Here is an 18409-nt window from a genome sequence, read left to right on the forward strand (position 1 = left end):
CGGCATTAAAACACTTCTTTATTGAAATATATGGATTATTACATTAAACTACTACTGCGTAGAAGTAGTTAACATTTGGGGCTTTGGGGTAAGTTCATTTATTTTTTAATTTGTACACGTTTGGAGTATCTGAGGGGCATAGTGCAGAAAGTCCATGTCTCCATGGGGCGTGAACCCTACAACTCTCGTAGATTGAAAACGTCAGAATCATAAATACGTCTACGAGGGTTGTATACTACAGCTAGCATGAACAGGTGTACTGTAGACTCATGTATTGTGTAGACTGCAGATTGATCTGGTAAGGGTGTTAAAATGCAGCAAAATGGAAAGAACACCAGAATGTAAGGGAACCATTAACAATATTTGGATATGGAATTGCAAAAGTATATTAAAATATTAAGACACACACTCTTTGTTGTGAGTAGGCCCTAATTTGTTGTGAAAACAAATGTGTAATAAGCCGAATGGCTTTTTCCCAAGTCTGCATTTAAAGTTAAATAAAAAAGAGCAGAATGAATTACTACTGGTCCTAGAAAAGTAATCTAAGCCTAACACGTCCCTAAACGGTTTACTGGGCATATACGTGCATAGTGTTGATTATGTTGATTGATTACTTGTGTTGTAATGGAAAAAAGCCCCTATATGGCTTTTTGTGTTACCCTTATAGCATCATTGTACAATTGTACCACTGTGCTATTTGCAAACTGTTAATTTAGTATTCAATCAATCAAAATCAGACGATGTGTCAATTCAAATATATGCAATACATATTTGCTCCCAGGTAGCTTTACCAAAGAAAATAACTTACAGCAACAGTTCACTTGTGATTATGTTTACTGAACAGTTCTGTCCCATGCTGCTATAAAGGTAGGCCTAATTGATATGGGGATGGACATATTTGCTATGGCAGTCCCACTGTTTTCATTCAGAACGCAATGATGAATCAATCATAACAAGGGATGCAGCAGGATATACATTGCATCATGGAGTTTTAAAATGTGAAGGGTACGTACTGGCTTGTGTACCAGCATGTCTGTGTCCATAAGCAAGGTACAGACAGCGACAGTTGATTGTATAAGATAAGCTTTATTGTGTTTACTTTAGTTTGATCAGATGTATTACTCACAGTAAGTTATTTGTCCACAAATGAACAAAGTTTCCACCATTCAATAGCTGTCAATGGGAGTTACTGCCATCAACTGGAGTGTGTTTACTAAGGTCAGAAAACCTTCTATTTATAACTAAACGGATAATAAAACAAGAGTATAGTTTATGTTATCCTGTCGTCGGGTATGTCTGCTAAGAGGATTAAGAGGATTGGTGTTAATGTAACATAGTTTAACATTGTTTTAGAAGGAAAATGATGGGGGAATTGTGTTTTGCCCGTTGAAGAGTGAGATGTTGAGCCTATCAATACAAAACCAGAGCGTTCTTCGCGTCTCAGATAATGTTCATGACAAAAAGGCACAAGTGTGCTAGCAGTGTGCCCTTTGTTACATTTCATAATATACACAGTCGTTTATAATATCTTGGTTTTTGTCGAGGAGAAAACACAAGTGGCACATTAAGCCACCTAGAGAAGAGGGGCTCTGTGTGCGATGAGTCTACATGGTTCTCATGTTGTGTTTAAGTCCAGCCCCTTCAGTGTGTTCTCCACCAGTTTAGTCTACCGTACCGAGACAAGCTACCCGAATCTGATAGAATCATGGCAGAAGTCGCACCAGCTCCAGCTCCGGCTCCAGCCAAGGCCGCCAAGAAGAAGGCAGCTCCCCGACCCAAGAAGACCGGCCCCAGCGTCGCTGAGCTTGTCGTCAAGGCCGTGTCCGCCTCCAAGGAACGGAGCGGTGTGTCCCTGGCTGCGGTCAAGAAAGCTCTTGTTGCCGGCGGCTACGATGTGGAGAAGAACAAGGCCCGCGTCAAGATCGCCGTCAAGAGCCTGGTAGCAAAAGGCACCCTGGTTCAGACCAAAGGCACCGGCGCATCTGGCTCTTTCAAGATGAGCAAGAAAGTTGTAGCGGTAAAAGCGAAGAAGCCTGCTGTTAAGAAAGCTGTCAAAGCAACGAAGCCCGCTGTTGCCAAGAAACCCGCCGCGGCTAAAAAGCCAAAGAAGAAGGTGGTGGCGAAAAAGCCTGTTGCCGCCAAGAAATCGCCCAAGAAAGCCAAGAAGCCTGCCGCCAAGAAGGTAGCAGCTAAAAGCCCGAAGAAGGCCACCAAGAGCCCCAAGAAAGTAGCCAAGAAGCCTGCAGCAGCCAAGAAAGCCCCAGCCAAGAAGGTTGCCAAACCCAAGGCAGTAAAGAAGGCGGCTCCCAAAAAGAAGTAAACTGTTATACATCTTTCCCCCTCAAAAAGGCTCTTTTAAGAGCCAACCACAACTTTTTATAAGAGTTTTTATTTCCTCATTTATGTTTAATTACTATAAGCCATTAGCAACATGTTTTGAAGCTGGCTGTGTCTAAGCTATCCTGCAAGGTCCTGTCTCCACCATCACTACATTTTTGAGGAAAGGCTTGTGTCTATCCTCTGAATTTGAAATGACCCCCCCCCATAGTCGTTAGCTAAATGTAAAGACTGTAAAAAGTATTAAACTCTAAATCTGGTTTTGCTATTGATGATTGACATGTACGTTCTTGGATCAAATCCAAAATTACCTGGAGTAGTGCCAGGGAAAAAATTTACCATATTGCAATGACCAATAGAGGATTATATGCCAATGGTTGATATGGCCCTTTGAGTAAAAGCAACAATAACGTCATTTAGAAAATAAAAAACACAAGATTGACATGTTTTACCAAAAAAAAACTTCTAGGTTACTGCAAGTGTGAAGGGTAAGGACAAACGTAGAAAGGGATGCTGTTATAATATAGCCATAAGCCATTACAGAAGACAAAGGAGACGGATGAAAGCCATTTTTTTTTATTAATTACCCAATAGAAATCCTCCTACATTGTACTATTAATTTGATATACTGTTTTTGTGTTGTTGTCTGAGAAATCTGTCTTTACTGCATCATATCAGCTACTAATTACTATACTTGTAACATTTATTTGTCATGAGCAAATAGTATAAATGATATGACTGTCTGTATATTACTGTATATTATATCTTTTTCACTATTTAAGTGTTTTTTTTTGTGACTGTGAACCTACTCATGACTGTGATAATGTGAATGTTGTGAGTGTTTCTATATACTTACTGCCGCATAAGTGGGAATAGTTACTTCCACTAAGTCTCAGCTTTATAACCATGCCCAATCATGCAGAACACAGAATAAAGGGGGTTGGCTGCAGCTTTTTAGGCAACGCCCAGTGCAGAGCAGGCTGCCTGTCTTCCTATACGTCCTCAGAACACAGATAAAAACACAAGGCTTCGTCTGTGAGGGGCACTCGATTTTGAAACTTAAGCTGAACTCAAAAATGTCCGGACTTACAGGGACCATACAGGATGTTATGTGGCTAACAGTACGTAGGAGACTCCCTGTAAGAGCAGTAGTCAAGTGGAGTTGTTTTGTGAGAACCACAGAATGCTCTATGCCAGGTTGTACACACACAGAGACCATAGACCATCTACTAATAGACTGCAACAGGTCTAAACAGATATGGAGTAAAATGTTTGACATGGGGGTCAAGGTACCATGTCACAGAAATATTTTGTATGCCAATTTTAACTGTGCAAAAGAAAATTATGATTTATTTTGGTTGTGCATTTGTGTCACTATTTTTAAAATATGGAAGACTCGGTCCAAAATGGCAATGGTCCATAACACAGTTATAAATGCAGGTGAAAACAGACTTAAAAAGGAGGAGAGCTGTAGATCTAAAAAAAAACGCACCCAAAATGTAATTGGCCCACAATCGCACTGGGCACTTGATGGGGTCTGTGAAATACGGGGTGGACCTTATCGGGCGACCAGTGTGATACCACGTAAAGCCTTATGAAATGTGTGGAGAGGTGATTTCCATGTAATGTGTTGAAGGATCGATGAAATGTATGAATTTTGATATAGCCATGTAATGTTTATGAGATTGAGATTGCCTTGTTATTACCTTGCCATGCACTTAAATAATATGTATTGCCAAGCCTTAACTTATGACTTATGTATTTAGAAATATATGTTTTTGATATAGCCATGTAATGTTTAGGAATTGAGATTACCTTGCCATGAATTTAAATAATATGTATTGTCAAGCCTTGAATTATGACTTATGTATTTAAAAATGTATTTAATTGTAAGATGTGGAAATTCAATAAAATACTTTAAAAACGGAAAAGGCGGTAAGGGTCTTGGGAAAGGAGGCGCCAAGCGTCACCGTAAAGTCCTTCGTGATAACATCCAGGGGGTATCACTAAGCCGGCTTTTCGCCGTCTGGCTCGCCGCGGCGGTGTGAAGCGTATCTCCGGTCTGATCTACGAGGAGACCCGTGGTGTCCTCAAGGTATTCCTGGAGAACGTCACCTACACAGAGCACGCCAAGAGAAAGACCGTGACCGCCATGGATGTTGTCTATGCTCTGAAAAGACAGCCCTGCTGAAAAAAACAGCACAAACCAGCTTATGGTGGTTGCTGGTTTTAGCTGGTATTAGCTGGTCTTAGCTGGTCTTAAGCTGGTTTAGATGGCATACCAGGCTGGACAAGCTGGTCAGGCTGGTCAGGCTGGTTTGCCAGTGTAGTTGGTTAGCTGGTCACTAAGCTGGATTCTGCTGGTCTTTGCTGGTCAGCCAGCTGGCTGGCTGGACTGACCAGCAAAGCCAAGCTGTTAGCTGGTCTTTGCTGGTCAAATGGGTGGACTGCCCAGCAAAGACCAGCTTACCAGCTAGACTTAGCTGGTCAGATGGCTGGACACTGGACAGACCAGCAAAGACCAGCTTAGCAGCTGGTCAAGTTTGGTTAGATCAGTGGTTCTCAACATGTGGATCGGGACTCCCAGGGGGGTCCCCACGTGATTTGGGGGTGGTCCCCAGATGACAGTGAAGTGATAATTTAAGGACCTTTAAGACCTTTTTAGTACCTAAAAAACCACCATTACTGCATCAAAAGTAATCAACAAACTATACTATAAAAAAATGTCAAACATTGGCCAAATTGTCTAACAATAATAATAATATAAGAAAACATTTTGAAAATAGCAGATCTACAAGCTCACAACACCTTCCTTGCGAGGCGTTGTGAGCTTGAAGATCTGCTATTTTCACAATAGAGTCAAACTAAACGTAATGCATCAACTCCTACATTCCAAGTGCTTTAAGGGTGGGGGGTCCCCAGTTCAAATATGATTATTTTGGGACGTCGCGGCCTGAAAGGGTTGAGGACCACTGGGTTAGATCACGTGTGTGTTTCCCAAAACAGTGGGTCGGGGCCCATTTGTGGGTCATGAAGATTTTCTTCTGTTACAATTGCACCCCCCCCCAGTATATACAGTATATTTTATTGTATTGTATTGTATTGCATTGTATTTTACTTTACATTTCTTGTCCTTTTCTTGTGATGTGACATAAATATTATATTTAATAATAATAATAATAATAATAATAATGTATTATTATTATCATGACAACATTCATCCAAACTTATTTACTTAATTTCGCAATTGGCAAATAATATGCTAGTTTGATTCTAAATAACACTTTTTTTTGCTATGGTTACCAAAATGAACAGATCTACAGATCTACATCTTGTTGCAATTTGACGTGTTGTGAGCTTGTACATCTGTTTTTACAGAGAAGTGGGCCCTTTATGGGCCCTGAGCAGTGTTGCCATATCTGCTTCCGTGTACAACTCACTTTCCAGGCGGATAAGTAATATAACACAAATGTAATTGTTATAAAACGCTCCATATAGTCTAGATTAAGATAGGGAAACCAATGTCCATTGGTCCAGCATTTTCTATATTGTCTAGTCTAGACAGTGACTTTATTTGCCCGTGTCAATATGCTTATAATCTCTCAAGAACAGATTCTGCTCTGCGTACAAACAGCAGAGGGCGCTGTTTTTCATTCTCATTGGCTCTGGGTTCCCAGATTGATATGCGTATAAACATGGTCAATTCACACCCACTTGCCAGCACCATGTCTCCCTGATTAATTTCGGAACAAATCAAGTACCCATACCGGGAGTCTAACCAGGGCCGCCTTGGTGAAAACAGGAATCCTAACCGCTAGACCAGGATTGTATAATGTGATCAGCTTAATTCATACAACAAAATTACACACAGCTCCAGTCAGTGACCCCACTCATCCCTGCTATAATGAACATGATCAAATGCAATGTCTGATTGCTTTGTGTGGTACAACTGGTCAGGGACATGGATCACATAAGTATCATCTCAGATTAGTAGCAATAGTCTGCAGACCTGGATTGACTAGATTATACTGTATACATGCATTGATATATACAGATGTACCCTAAATGTTTATTATACTTTATCCCTGGTCTATATTTTATCGGGACAAATAGAATAGAGGCGGGAAAACATTATGCAGAAACAAAGACAGTGTAAGCAGAAAGACACCTCCCTCTGTGGGTCACATAAGCAGTGGCACCAATCATGTGCTGGGAGTCGCACACCTCATTTGCATTGGCCTGGTATAAATACTGGTGTGACACCCCATTGTGTCCACTTCTTTGCTTCAACTGACCAAGGAAGAACCATGCCTGAACCCGCCAAGCCAGCGCCCAAGAAGGGCTCCAAGAAAGCTGTCAGCAAGACCGCTGCCAAGGGCGGCAAGAAACGCAGAAAGTCCAGAAAGGAGAGCTATGCCATCTACATCTACAAAGTCATGAAGCAGGTGCACCCTGACACCGGTATCTCCTCCAAGGCTATGGGCATCATGAATTCCTTTGTCAACGACATCTTTGAGCGCATCGCCGGTGAAGCCTCTAAACTGGCTAACTACAATAAGAAACGCACCATCTCATCCAGGGAGATTCAGACCGCCGTCCGCCTGCTGCTCCCCGGTGAGCTGGCCAAGCACGCCGTGTCTGAGGGCACTAAGGCTGTCACTAAATACACCAGCTCTAAGTAAACTACATAATCTACTCTAAACACAAAGGTCCTTTTAAGGACCACCTAAATCATCAAGAAAGAGCATATCCATAGGTAATAGCAATTTAATGTTTAACTGCTTGAGGCATTATTATAAAATGCTGTTGATTGACAATAAGGGCCAATAGAACTACTAGCTCTATACAATTTGTGCTTTTCCATTACATTTATTTCTCTAACGGCTTTTGAAATCCATTTTTCTTCTCTTATTCCAACTATGGTAAAATAAGGATACCAAAAAATTCACATAAGATGGAGCTAAACAGTACACTATAAAATGATAGGAGGGATATTAATATAGCCTACTGTTAAACAAATAAATGAGTAGCCCACTGAAAAATGGAGGGGGAAAATATGTCCCTAGTGCCCAGTCATTTGAAAAATATGGTGCCCAGATGTCTGATACCTGTCATGTATTCTCATATACATGCATATAGCGAATGATTTGATCTCATAAGCATGTTTGATGCATGATGTCCAAGGCTGTGGTGTCTATGCATGCACATTTAAATGGCATATTTTTCTCCTGTAACAATTAAATACTGTTGACTATCAATTTATAGTCGCTGGTTGACGGGAACAGGGGAGACGGGTCAGATAGCCTAGGCTATGCAAATATTATTTATAATATGAGTAGTGTCAAATATACATACAGTGCATGGAGAAGAGAAAAAAGAGGGCATGGTAGTTAAATAGCAGAAGATAACAGATGTTAAGGTGTGCGGCATACCGTAGAGAGATAACTCACTAATAATAATCTTACACTTGATTTGATTGTGTGGACATTTATGTTACTCCCTGTCAACAAATATTCCTGCATGGTGACATAGGCCTACGTATTTAATATAACACTGCTATTTATTTTCAGACTGACATTAATAAAATGTCCTTAACTACTCTACCACTTCCACTAGAGGTTGCAGTCTGCTTATGGGAAACCTCGGCTTGCACATCTGTAGTGAGGGGTACTTGCATCTGTATGCATTCAAATCAGTGTATATGACATATAGACTATTATCATCTAATTCCCACAATGTTGTTTATTATTCAACAAATTCTACCCAACTCTAGTCTGAGCACAATTATGTGAGATAATCACAATTATTTTACACAATCGTGGGATTAGAAATGTATAATATTAATAGCCTACATAATTAATAATAATAATGATAATAATAAATAGCAGAAATAGCAGACCCTACACGCTCACAACGTGTAGATTGGCTATATCTGCTACTTTTGAATGATTTTGAAAGTATTACCATCAGTGGAGGAAAAAGTATTCACATTTCTTACTTAAAGGAGAGATCCGGACATTTTAAGTGTTATCTTTGATGTGTCGCTAATCACTCACCAACATTGAAAGGGACGTTGAGTTATTCCAGAGAGTTCCCTGTCGTCAGTCTGGCGACCCCCTCCGTTGGCATAATGGGAGCCGGGTTCTGTGGAAGAAAGAAGCAACCAGCGTCATCTCGTTCTGCACGAACGATAGCTCGTTCGCGACATTCAGTGCATGTTTGAGTATCATGAGACTCCACGATGAGCAGTAGTAGAGAAAAAACTAACTTTGCATCGGTTATAATAGACGATTTTCACTCTTACACGGGCTCCCATTATGCCAACGGAGGGGGTCGCCCGACTGAACGACAGGGAACTCTCTGGAATAACTCAACGTCCCTTTCAATGATGGTGAGTGATTAGCGACACATCAAAGATAACACTTAAAATGTCCGGATCTCTCCTTTAAGTAGGCTATAAGTATCAATACTGAAATACTCTGTTCTAAGTGAATGTCCAGAATCAAGGGCGCCGATACCGTGGGTGCCTCGGGGCTAAAGCACCCACTGTGGGTGAGGAGCACCCACTGGGTGCTGGTAAAAAAAACAAAATCAGATCGCCTGGTTCAGATCGCCACTGAATAAACCGAATTAACCAAAATGAAGTTACAAAACCCCCCCAAAAAAGTAAATTAACCGCTAGTGAAAATAGCAGATCTACAAGCTCACAATGCGTGGCATCGCAGTGGTTAATGTATGTTTTTTAATAATAATCGAAATCTACAAAGTAACTAGTAACTCAAGTTGTCAAATAGGAGTAAAAGTATAATATTTGCCTCTCAGATGTAGTGGAGTAGAAGTAAAAGTACTGAAAATTGGAAATACTCCAGTAAAGTAAAAAAATACCAAAAAATTGCTCTCAAGTACAGTACTTGAGTAAATGTACTTAATTACTTAAACACCACTGTTGATCATAATAGTTTGGCCTGTTTTGGTATTATTTTACTTGAGTGATGTCTATTGAAACTCCATAGCAGTAGGCTGTGCGTGCCGGTCTTTCTCCTCAAAAGTAATATTATTGTAGGCTACATCAAATATGTTCACTGATATCAAATGTACAAGTTTTGTAGTGGAGTAATTAGCCTACAGATGTGGAAGTGCAGGGTTTAGTGGCTTGACTGTGGAGCCTGATGACTGCTGGCAGTGGCATGAATGACTGAAAGCAAGTCACTTGGAAGTTGACGTTCTTAAAACAAAATGAACTACAGGCACATGCCAGTGATCTGTTTTCATTCTCCATTGTATGTGCACAATAAGGTTGTGGTCATGATTCTCAAACAGGGTCCGGAGGGGCTTCCAGGGGGCCCCCAAGACCCCCAGACCCCCAGCAACATTGGTATCAAAGTCAGTTTAACCACTTAAACCCTATTTTAAACTTCTTTAAAAGAAAATAGATCTGCAAGCTCATGACATGCTGCAGCTTGTAGATCTGATGTTTTTGAAATATTTAACATTTTTGAATAAGTTTTAATAAGTTTGAAACTAATTAACTAACACTAATCTTCTCTTATGGGGCTCTACAAAGCCTTTTCAGATGGTGCCACAGTTCATATTCTTATGAAATCCGTACATCATTATGGTACAAAGATTGTCACAGTTATAGTCATTAAACACTACAAAACACACAGCCAACTCAGGCCAACCTTCCAATTAGAGGGGTTAAGTGGTTAAGAAGACAGTGGCATATAGTGACAGAATATAATGGCTGCCAGGAACTCAACAGTTCTGCTGGCTTCAGCAGAAAGCTTCTGTCAGGTGGGACCTGAGGCCTGGGAGCTCATCGTTATCTTCCTTTACTTTGGAATACTCAGAATACAGAGTTTACAATGACCATGGAGTGATGACAACAAATTCCATTCGCCTTTCATTGTTTTGAAGTAATAAACAGTCTAGGAATGAATAATACAAACAACACACCATGCTGCCAGTGTACCAGGTTCTCTATTTTGTCTTTCTAAGCATAGAAGAAGATAATCATGTTTACACATGATCAATTTATAATAATGAATTAACTAATTGATATATCAGCCTGAAGAGCTAGAATCAGGTACCAACATGAGAACATCAACCTGAAAAGGTGAAGATCAATAATTCTATATCACACCCACATACAAGATGCATGTTATTAAAATGTTTCAAAAAATATACCAAGATGTTTGATGTTTGATGTTTTCAAACAGCCGATATGGAGAAGAACAAGGCCCGCGTCAAGATCGCCGTCAAGAGTCTGGTAGCAAAAGGCACCCTGGTTCAGACCAAAGGTACCGGCGCATCTGGCTCTTTCAAGATGAGCAAGAAAGTTGTAGCAGTAAAAGCGAAGAAGCCTGCTGTTAAGAAAGCTGTCAAAGCAAAGAAGCCCGCTGTTGCCAAGAAACCCACCACCGCGGCTAAAAAGCCAAAGAAGGTGGCGGCGAAGAAGCCTGTAGCCGCCAAGAAATCGCCCAAGAAAGCCAAGAAGCCTGCCGCCAAGAAGGTAGCAGCTAAAAGCCCGAAGAAGGCCACCAAGAGCCCTAAGAAAGTAGCCAAGAAGCCTGCAGCAGCCAAGAAAGCCCCAGCCAAGAAGGTTGCCAAGCCCAAGGCAGCAAAGAAGGCAGCTCCCAAGAAGAAGTAAATAGTCGTAAACCTATTCCACCTTTATCCACAAAAGGCTCTTTTAAGAGCCAACCACAACTTTTTATAAGAGTTTCTATTTCTCATTTATCACATGTTTAATGACCATAAACCAGTGGTTCTCAACCAGTGGTCCAGCAAATTTAGTTAATATAGCGTCACAATCATGCTGCAGCACTATGAGCTTGTAGGTCTGCTATTTTAGAAAAAAAACATCAAAATACTTTTCAGAGGGGGGGGGGCGAGGAATCTGCATGTTTTGGAGTTGGCTGTGTCTCCTCAGCTCTCCTGCCAGATCCTGTCTCCACCGTCACTTTTGAGTAAAGGCTTGAAGCTTTAAAACGACCCCCCCAACCATATTAAAATGAGTGCAGGACCAATTGTATGAAAATGGGGTGATGTGGCCCTTTAAGTAAAATAATAACGCAATGTAGAAGTACAACAAAGCAATGCATTCAACATGTTACTTGAGTACATGTTAATTAATACAAGAAAAAAAGCTGGGGGGGAACACAAGTATCGTTAAGAGCACACACACACACACACACACACACACACACACACACACGCTGCACGCACACGCACACGCACACACACACACACACACACACACACACACACACACACACACACACACACACACACACACACACACACAATAACATAAAATAGCAGTGTAAATAGATAGATAGATACCGATAGTAGCACTCTACTGGACTATGGAACTTGTTTAATCTGCACACATCAAGTGTCACATCAAGCGTGCACACATGCATCGAAATCCTCCTACATTGTACTATAATTGACATACTGTTTTAGGTTGTTCTCTGAAAAGTCTGTCTTTACTACATCATATCAGATACTAATTTACTCAAGTTACGTGTAACATTTATTTGTCATGAGTAAATAGTATACATTATATTACTGTATATTCTCTATTGCTGTATATTATTTATATTTTTCACTATTCACGTTGAAGAGATGTGTTTTTTTTTGTGACTGTGAACCTACCCATGAAGTGGATTTTATATTGAAAAAACAAAACAAAATAAATGTAAACAATAAACAAAATGTTTTTGTCATGTTGAGCGCTTTATCCCAATGCCTGGCTTACAATGATTTTATAATACAGTATTCTTAAAAAGACATGGTATACATACTGCCGGATAAGTGGGAATAGTTCATTGCATCCACCAAGTCTTTATAACCATGCGCAATATAACCGTTGGAGGTCATTGTTTTGACTGATTGATTGAGTATTTTATTTGCAGTTTGCAAAAATAAGCACAGTTCAATACAGGGTCTGCCGGAAGGTGTACAGATCACACGGGACTTAAATGGCACTGGATGAATGATCGTGCTAGGTGTAATCACCCGAACCTAGTTGTATCCCATACCTGAATGTGCAGTATCACTTTGATTAAGTTGGTAAAAGGATAGCCCCTCGGCCTTAATCAGAAATCAATCCACCAAAAAATGGCAAACGCAAATCCAATGTTAGCCAACAGGCAAACTGATTGGAAGAAATGTTGTCTTTGTCAGATAGACAAAAATAATGATGACCTAGTATCACCACCAACCCATCATGTTCCTCAACATGATGGCTACACCATGCTTGCCATGGGCATAGGAGAGTATATATTTACATTGAGATTTTTTTTTAATTATGTCTTGTCTGTGTTTACTGTATGCATGTTGCACTGAGGAGAATGACATGTTGCTCCTACATTAATGTTCTATGGGAATGACAATAGCAGCCACGGCCTCAAGGTCTGGAACAGCAGCCTGTGTGACAGCTTTTAACACCAGGCAACCGGGTTCATGAACACAGCCTGTCTGTCTGACAGACAGATCTGCGTCTGCAACGCGTCACAATGTGATGTGTTGTGAGCTTGTAGATTGGCTATTTTCAAATAGCCGATAGATAAAGTATAGCCTACAATATGGTTGAAGTGGTTAAACTGATCTTGATGCTATATGAAAACAAATCGCTAGGGACCCCCTGGAACCTCCTCAAGGAACCATGGGGTCCCCGGACCCCACTTTGAGAACCAATGATTTATGTTACTACTTTATGTTATGTCTCTTTTACTTCTAGAGCACAGCATGTCCTTTCAGAGGTCCATACTGACTTTGATAAAGTAAGTGTAGGGTCACACATTGGACAACTGAATTGAAACTTGAAATACATAGAGCTGAATTCTGTCCAAACTGACATGACCTTTCTTTTGTAGACCCTCTGGTGTACTCCAGGGGAAGTGTGCTTATGTTGCTAAGTCTTGTTCGCTGTTCATTAGTCTGTCTGTCTGTCTGTCTGTCTGTCTGTCTGTCTGTCTGTCTGTCTGTCTGTCTGTCTGTCTGTCTGTCTGTCTGTCTGTCTGTCTGTCTGTCTGTCTGTCTGTCTGTCTGTCTGTCCGTCCGTCCGTCCGTCCGTCCGTCCGTCCGTCCCTGTGGAAACACACCAGACTTTTTTCGCACACACGCGCATATACGCACACACGCACACACGCACTTTTAGATCCAGTCCTATTTTAAAGCCTGCGTATGCGGGACTCGCGTATCCGCGCGCCTGGTGTAGCCGCTATCATTGATATCAATTGGATCTAAACAAACGCGCTCTACGCGCCACGCATACGCGCGCTTTGAAAAGTTTGGTGTAGATCCGTCCGTCCGTCCGTCCGTCCGTCCGTCCGTCCGTCCGTCCGTCCGTCTCTCTCTCTCTCTCTCTCTCTCTCTCTCTCTCTCTCTCTCTCTCTCTCTCTCTCTCTCTCTCTCTCTCTCTCTCTCTCTCTCTCTCTCTCTCTCTCTCTCTCTCTCTCTCTCTCTCTCTCTCTCTCTCTCTCTCTCTCTCTCGCTTCACAGGAACCTTGCGTCACACGGCCTTCCACACGGCAGAAAGTCAGTTCAGAGTGTGTGGTCTCTTCCTTTGGGCTCCAGCAGCTGTTCATTTGTTCTAAATGGTTAAGTACATTTACTCAAGTACTGTAGTGGAGTATTTCCTATTTTCAGTACTTTTACTTCTACTCCACTACATCTCAGAGGCAAATATTATACTTTTACTCCACTATCGTTTGAAAACTTCAGTTACTAGTTACTTTGTAGCATACTAACCACTTCAGCCCTTTATACTTTCCGGCCATTTGAAAATAGCCAATCTACAAGCTCACAATGCATTGAGATGCCATGCATGTACAGCTTGTAGATCTGCTATTTAAAAAAAAAAATGTGTATATTTTGATGCAAATACTTTTGTACTTTTACTGAAGTAAATGTTCAATTCCGGACTTTTACTTGTAACAGAGTATTTCAGTATTGACACTTATACTTAAGTAAGAAATGTGAATACTTTTTCCACCACTGATGGTCAAAACAAGTTAATACTTTCAAAATCATTCAAAAGTAGCAGAAATAGCCGATCTAAACGGTGTGAGCTTGTAGGGTCTGCTATTTTCGCTATTTATTATTATTATTTTAATGTTTTACATTTCTAATCCCACGATTGTGTAAAATAACTGTGATTATCTCGCGTAATTGTGCTCAGACTAGAGTTGAGTAGAAGGTGTTGAATAATAAACAACATTATGGGAATTAGATGATCATAATAGTAAGTATTTACACAATGATTTGAACGCATACAGATGTGCAAGCCGAGGTTTTCCATAAGCAGGATGCGACCTCTAGTGGTAGAGTAGTGAAAAAACATTGTATTGTCACAGTCTGAAAATAAATAGCAGTATTATTAAATACACACCATGAAGGAATGCTAGTTGACAGGGAGTAACATAAATGTCCACACAATCAAATCAGATGTTAGATTGTTATTAGTGAGTTCTCTCTCTACGGTATGCCACACACCTTAACATCTGTTATCTTCTGCTATTTAACTGACATGGCCTCATTCTCCATGCATCGTATATTTTACACGACTCATATTACGATTATTTTACATAGCCTGCCCTAGGCTATATCTGATTGCTTTATAAAGCTAAGTTTGTAGTAATTGTCCTTTATTTACGCGACCATTTACTATGTCGTCTCTGATCATGCACTTTGAAAATCACACTGGATAACTGAAAGTTATAGACGCTGAGAATAAGTAATTCTCTGATTGGTCAGTGGTCAGGAACCTCCTTCTCTGGGAGGAACCGTACACGCCACTAGTAGTGATTGGAGGGGAACTCCAGTCCACACTCACCCCGCGCTCTCATTCACATTTATGATTGGTGGGGCGCTCACAGACAGTACTAAGTTGAAGATACAAAAAGCACTGTCACTGTTCCCCAGCACATATCTTTGTTATTAAACTCTAGAAATAAAGCTAAATCATGAGTGGAAGAGGTAAGACCGGAGGAAAGTCCAGGGCGAAGGCTAAGACCCGCTCATCTCGTGCCGGGCTCCAGTTCCCCGTGGGCCGTGTCCATAGGCTGCTGCGTAAAGGCAACTATGCCCAGAGAGTTGGTGCTGGAGCCCCGGTCTATCTGGCGGCTGTTCTCGAGTATCTGACCGCTGAGATCCTGGAGCTGGCTGGAAACGCTGCTCGTGACAACAAGAAGTCTCGTATCATCCCCCGTCATCTCCAGCTGGCCGTGCGCAACGACGAGGAGCTCAACAGACTGCTGGGTGGAGTGACCATCGCTCAGGGCGGTGTGCTGCCCAACATCCAGGCTGTTCTGCTCCCCAAGAAGACCGAGAAAGCCGCCAAGAAATAAATCTGCTTCTTTCGAAAAAACAAAGGTTCTTTTAAGAGCCACCCACTGTTTCAACATAAAGAGTCCATTCTAATGCCCTCGAGGGGAGGGGAAGGAAACATGTATCTGCTAATACTAAATAAAGGTGCCAGCATACTCTGCATACCCATTTCTAGACACAACAATGGCACACGGACAATCTAATTAACACTCAATTCACAATATAGTTCCCCATTTTTCAACACGCTTCTGATGTCCCAGACAAAAAGCAGACTGAATTTCATGCCTTCACTGTTTGGATTACTGCTAATTTTGCACACTGTAGATAAATGGTCACGTTATATAACAATTACTAAAAGTACGATTGCAGGTGCCAGGTTTCATATAGTCATCTACTGCTGGTCCCTTACTTTGTAAGTCATCTCTGATGCAATGTGTAGGTGATGCCATGACATGTCTGAATGACAGGAGAAAGAGTTTACATTTGCTTTGTATTCGAATCAACTCTCACTTGAAAATGTGGGTGGTCCTTAAAAGGACCTTTGTGTTTACTAAGCAGACTATGCAGTTTACTTGGCGCTGGTGTACTTGGTGACAGCCTTGGTGCCCTCAGACACGGCGTGCTTGGCCAGCTCACCGGGGAGCAGCAGGCGGACGGCGGTCTGAATCTCTCTGGATGAGATGGTGCGGCGCTTGTTGTAGTTAGCCAGTTTGGAGGCTTCACCGGCGATGCGCTCAAAGATGTCGTTGACAAAGGAGTTCATGATGCCCATGGCCTTGGAAGAGATACCGGTGTCAGGGTGGACCTGCTTCATGACCTTATAGATATAGATGGCATAGCTCTCCTTCCTGGACTTTCTGCGTTTCTTACCGCCCTTGGTGGCGGTCTTGGTGACGGCTTTCTTGGAGCCCTTCTTGGGCGCTGGCTTAGCGGGTTCAACCATGGTTCTTTCTCGAAGTAAGAAGTAACGGAAACACCAATTCGCACCACTATAAATACCAGGCCAATGCAAATGAAGTGTGCTACTCCCAGCACATGATTGGTGCCACTGCTTATGTGACCCATAGAGGGAGGTGTCTTACACTGTCTTTGTTTCTGCATAATGTTTTCCCGCCTGCATCATCCATTTATCCCGCTAACATATAGACTAGGGATAAAGTATAATAAACATGAAGGGTAAATCTTATCCTATATTTGAATTGAAATTAATAGTCCTATTCCACGCTTCAATTTCAATCCAGTTGTAACACACTTTCTATCTATGCATAATGTGTACTATACTATATATAGTCTATTATATTTTATATTATAGTCTATTAAAATAGACTATTGCTACTAATCCCAGATGATACTTCTATGACCCATGTCCGTGACCAGTTGTACCCTACCTCTATGGTTGTACCACACAAAGGGTTAGGGTTTTGATTTGATCATGTTCATTATAGCTGGGATAAGTGGGGTCTCTGACTTCAAACACATACTTGGAGACATGTGTAATTTTGTGACATGGATTAAGTTGTTCCCTTTAAACGGTCCCATATGGTCTATAGCAGTTAGGATTCCTGGTTTGAACCCAGACTGGGCGGGTTTGACTCCCGTTATGGGAATCCATTCTATTCCAAACTAAATCAGGGAGTATGACATGATGCTGGCAACTTGGCAAGTGGGTGTGTGTGTAACAAACTGTTATAGTCCAAAAAACAACTGTTTATAAGCATAGTAGCACGGTCAAATAAAGTCACTCTCTAGACACTATAGAAAGTGCTGGACCAATTGGTTGCCCTATCTTAACTACAGTCTTCATCTTAATATTGAGTTGACTATATAAAACGTCTTATAACAATTACATTCGTGTTATATTAGTTATCCTCTTGGAATGCATTGTGTGTAGCTTGCTGGAAGATTTTCACAAGTGGTTTTCTTGATAAGTGACATGTTGAATCATGGCCACAACGGTCTACTTTTCCTTGAGCCAACCATGCCCCCCACTGGCGACTCTGAACAGCATACAGACAGATTTAGAGACAGGTTAGCTTGGCTCATGTTTGAATGGCAGTTTATTCAAATTCCACACAACTCACGCGCTGGTACCTTTGGTCTGAGTGCCCTTTGCTACCGGACTCTTCCGAGTCAGTTTCATCTGCTGTATAACACCTGCAATCATGCAATTTCATTATGGAAGTAAACTCTGTACTGAAAGTGTGGGTGGCTCTTAAAAGAGCCTTTGGATTGTTGGCAGAAGTCAGTCAGTCATTGTTAGTCATTTATCCGCCGAAGCCGTACAGAGTGCGTCCCTGTCTCTTCAGAGCATAGACAACATCCATGGCGGTCACGGTCTTTCTCTTGGCGTGCTCGGTGTAGGTGACGGCGTCACGGATCACGTTCTCCAGGAAAACCTTGAGGACACCACGGGTCTCCTCGTAGATCAGACCGGAGATACGCTTCACACCGCCACGGCGAGCCAGACGGCGAATGGCGGGCTTAGTGATACCCTGGATGTTATCACGAAGCACTTTACGATGGCGCTTGGCGCCTCCTTTTCCAAGACCCTTTCCGCCTTTCCCTCGACCAGACATTTTGTTGCTATTTGGTTATAAATGAATAAGATGTAACTGCTTAGGCTGAAGCCATGTCTATTTATCTGTGTTTTGAGGACGTATAGGAAGACAGGCAGCCCGCTCTGCACTGGGCGTTGCCTGAAAAACTGCAGCCCCACCCCCTTTATTCTGTGTTC

The 18409-nt window shown here is 41.6% G+C and overlaps 5 protein-coding genes across 5 annotated transcripts; 3 read left to right on the forward strand and 2 right to left on the reverse strand.

Moving 5' to 3' along the window:
• Nucleotides 1–1705: 1705 nt before the first annotated feature.
• LOC308100794 (histone H1-like) lies at nucleotides 1706–10987 on the forward strand (the record flags this gene model as incomplete). The annotated part of the gene is made up of 2 exons (XM_080449905.1): nucleotides 1706–2182; nucleotides 10778–10987. The coding sequence occupies 2 exons, from the start codon at nucleotides 1706–1708 to the stop codon at nucleotides 10985–10987; spliced, it is 687 nt and encodes a 228-aa protein (XP_080306031.1).
• Nucleotides 6645–7019, forward strand: LOC308100795 (histone H2B-like; the record flags this gene model as incomplete). The annotated part of the gene is made up of 1 exon (XM_080449906.1): nucleotides 6645–7019. One exon carries the CDS (start codon nucleotides 6645–6647, stop codon nucleotides 7017–7019), a length of 375 nt encoding a protein of 124 aa, XP_080306032.1.
• Nucleotides 10988–15311: 4324 nt separating the features above from the next.
• On the forward strand, nucleotides 15312–15695 carry LOC308100221 (histone H2A-like; the record flags this gene model as incomplete). Its single annotated transcript, XM_080449187.1, has 1 exon — nucleotides 15312–15695. The coding sequence occupies one exon, from the start codon at nucleotides 15312–15314 to the stop codon at nucleotides 15693–15695; it is 384 nt and encodes a 127-aa protein (XP_080305313.1).
• A 548-nt stretch (nucleotides 15696–16243) lies between these two features.
• On the reverse strand, nucleotides 16244–16618 carry LOC308100796 (histone H2B-like; the record flags this gene model as incomplete). The annotated part of the gene is made up of 1 exon (XM_080449907.1): nucleotides 16244–16618. One exon carries the CDS (start codon nucleotides 16616–16618, stop codon nucleotides 16244–16246), a length of 375 nt encoding a protein of 124 aa, XP_080306033.1.
• Nucleotides 16619–17939: 1321 nt separating this feature from the next.
• Nucleotides 17940–18251, reverse strand: LOC308100096 (histone H4; the record flags this gene model as incomplete). The annotated part of the gene is made up of 1 exon (XM_080448997.1): nucleotides 17940–18251. The coding sequence occupies one exon, from the start codon at nucleotides 18249–18251 to the stop codon at nucleotides 17940–17942; it is 312 nt and encodes a 103-aa protein (XP_080305123.1).
• Nucleotides 18252–18409: the final 158 nt, after the last annotated feature.

This window comes from Gymnoscopelus braueri, assembly GCF_963280865.1.
Source record: "Gymnoscopelus braueri genome assembly, chromosome: 14".
NCBI classification, from domain to species: domain Eukaryota; kingdom Metazoa; phylum Chordata; class Actinopteri; order Myctophiformes; family Myctophidae; genus Gymnoscopelus; species Gymnoscopelus braueri.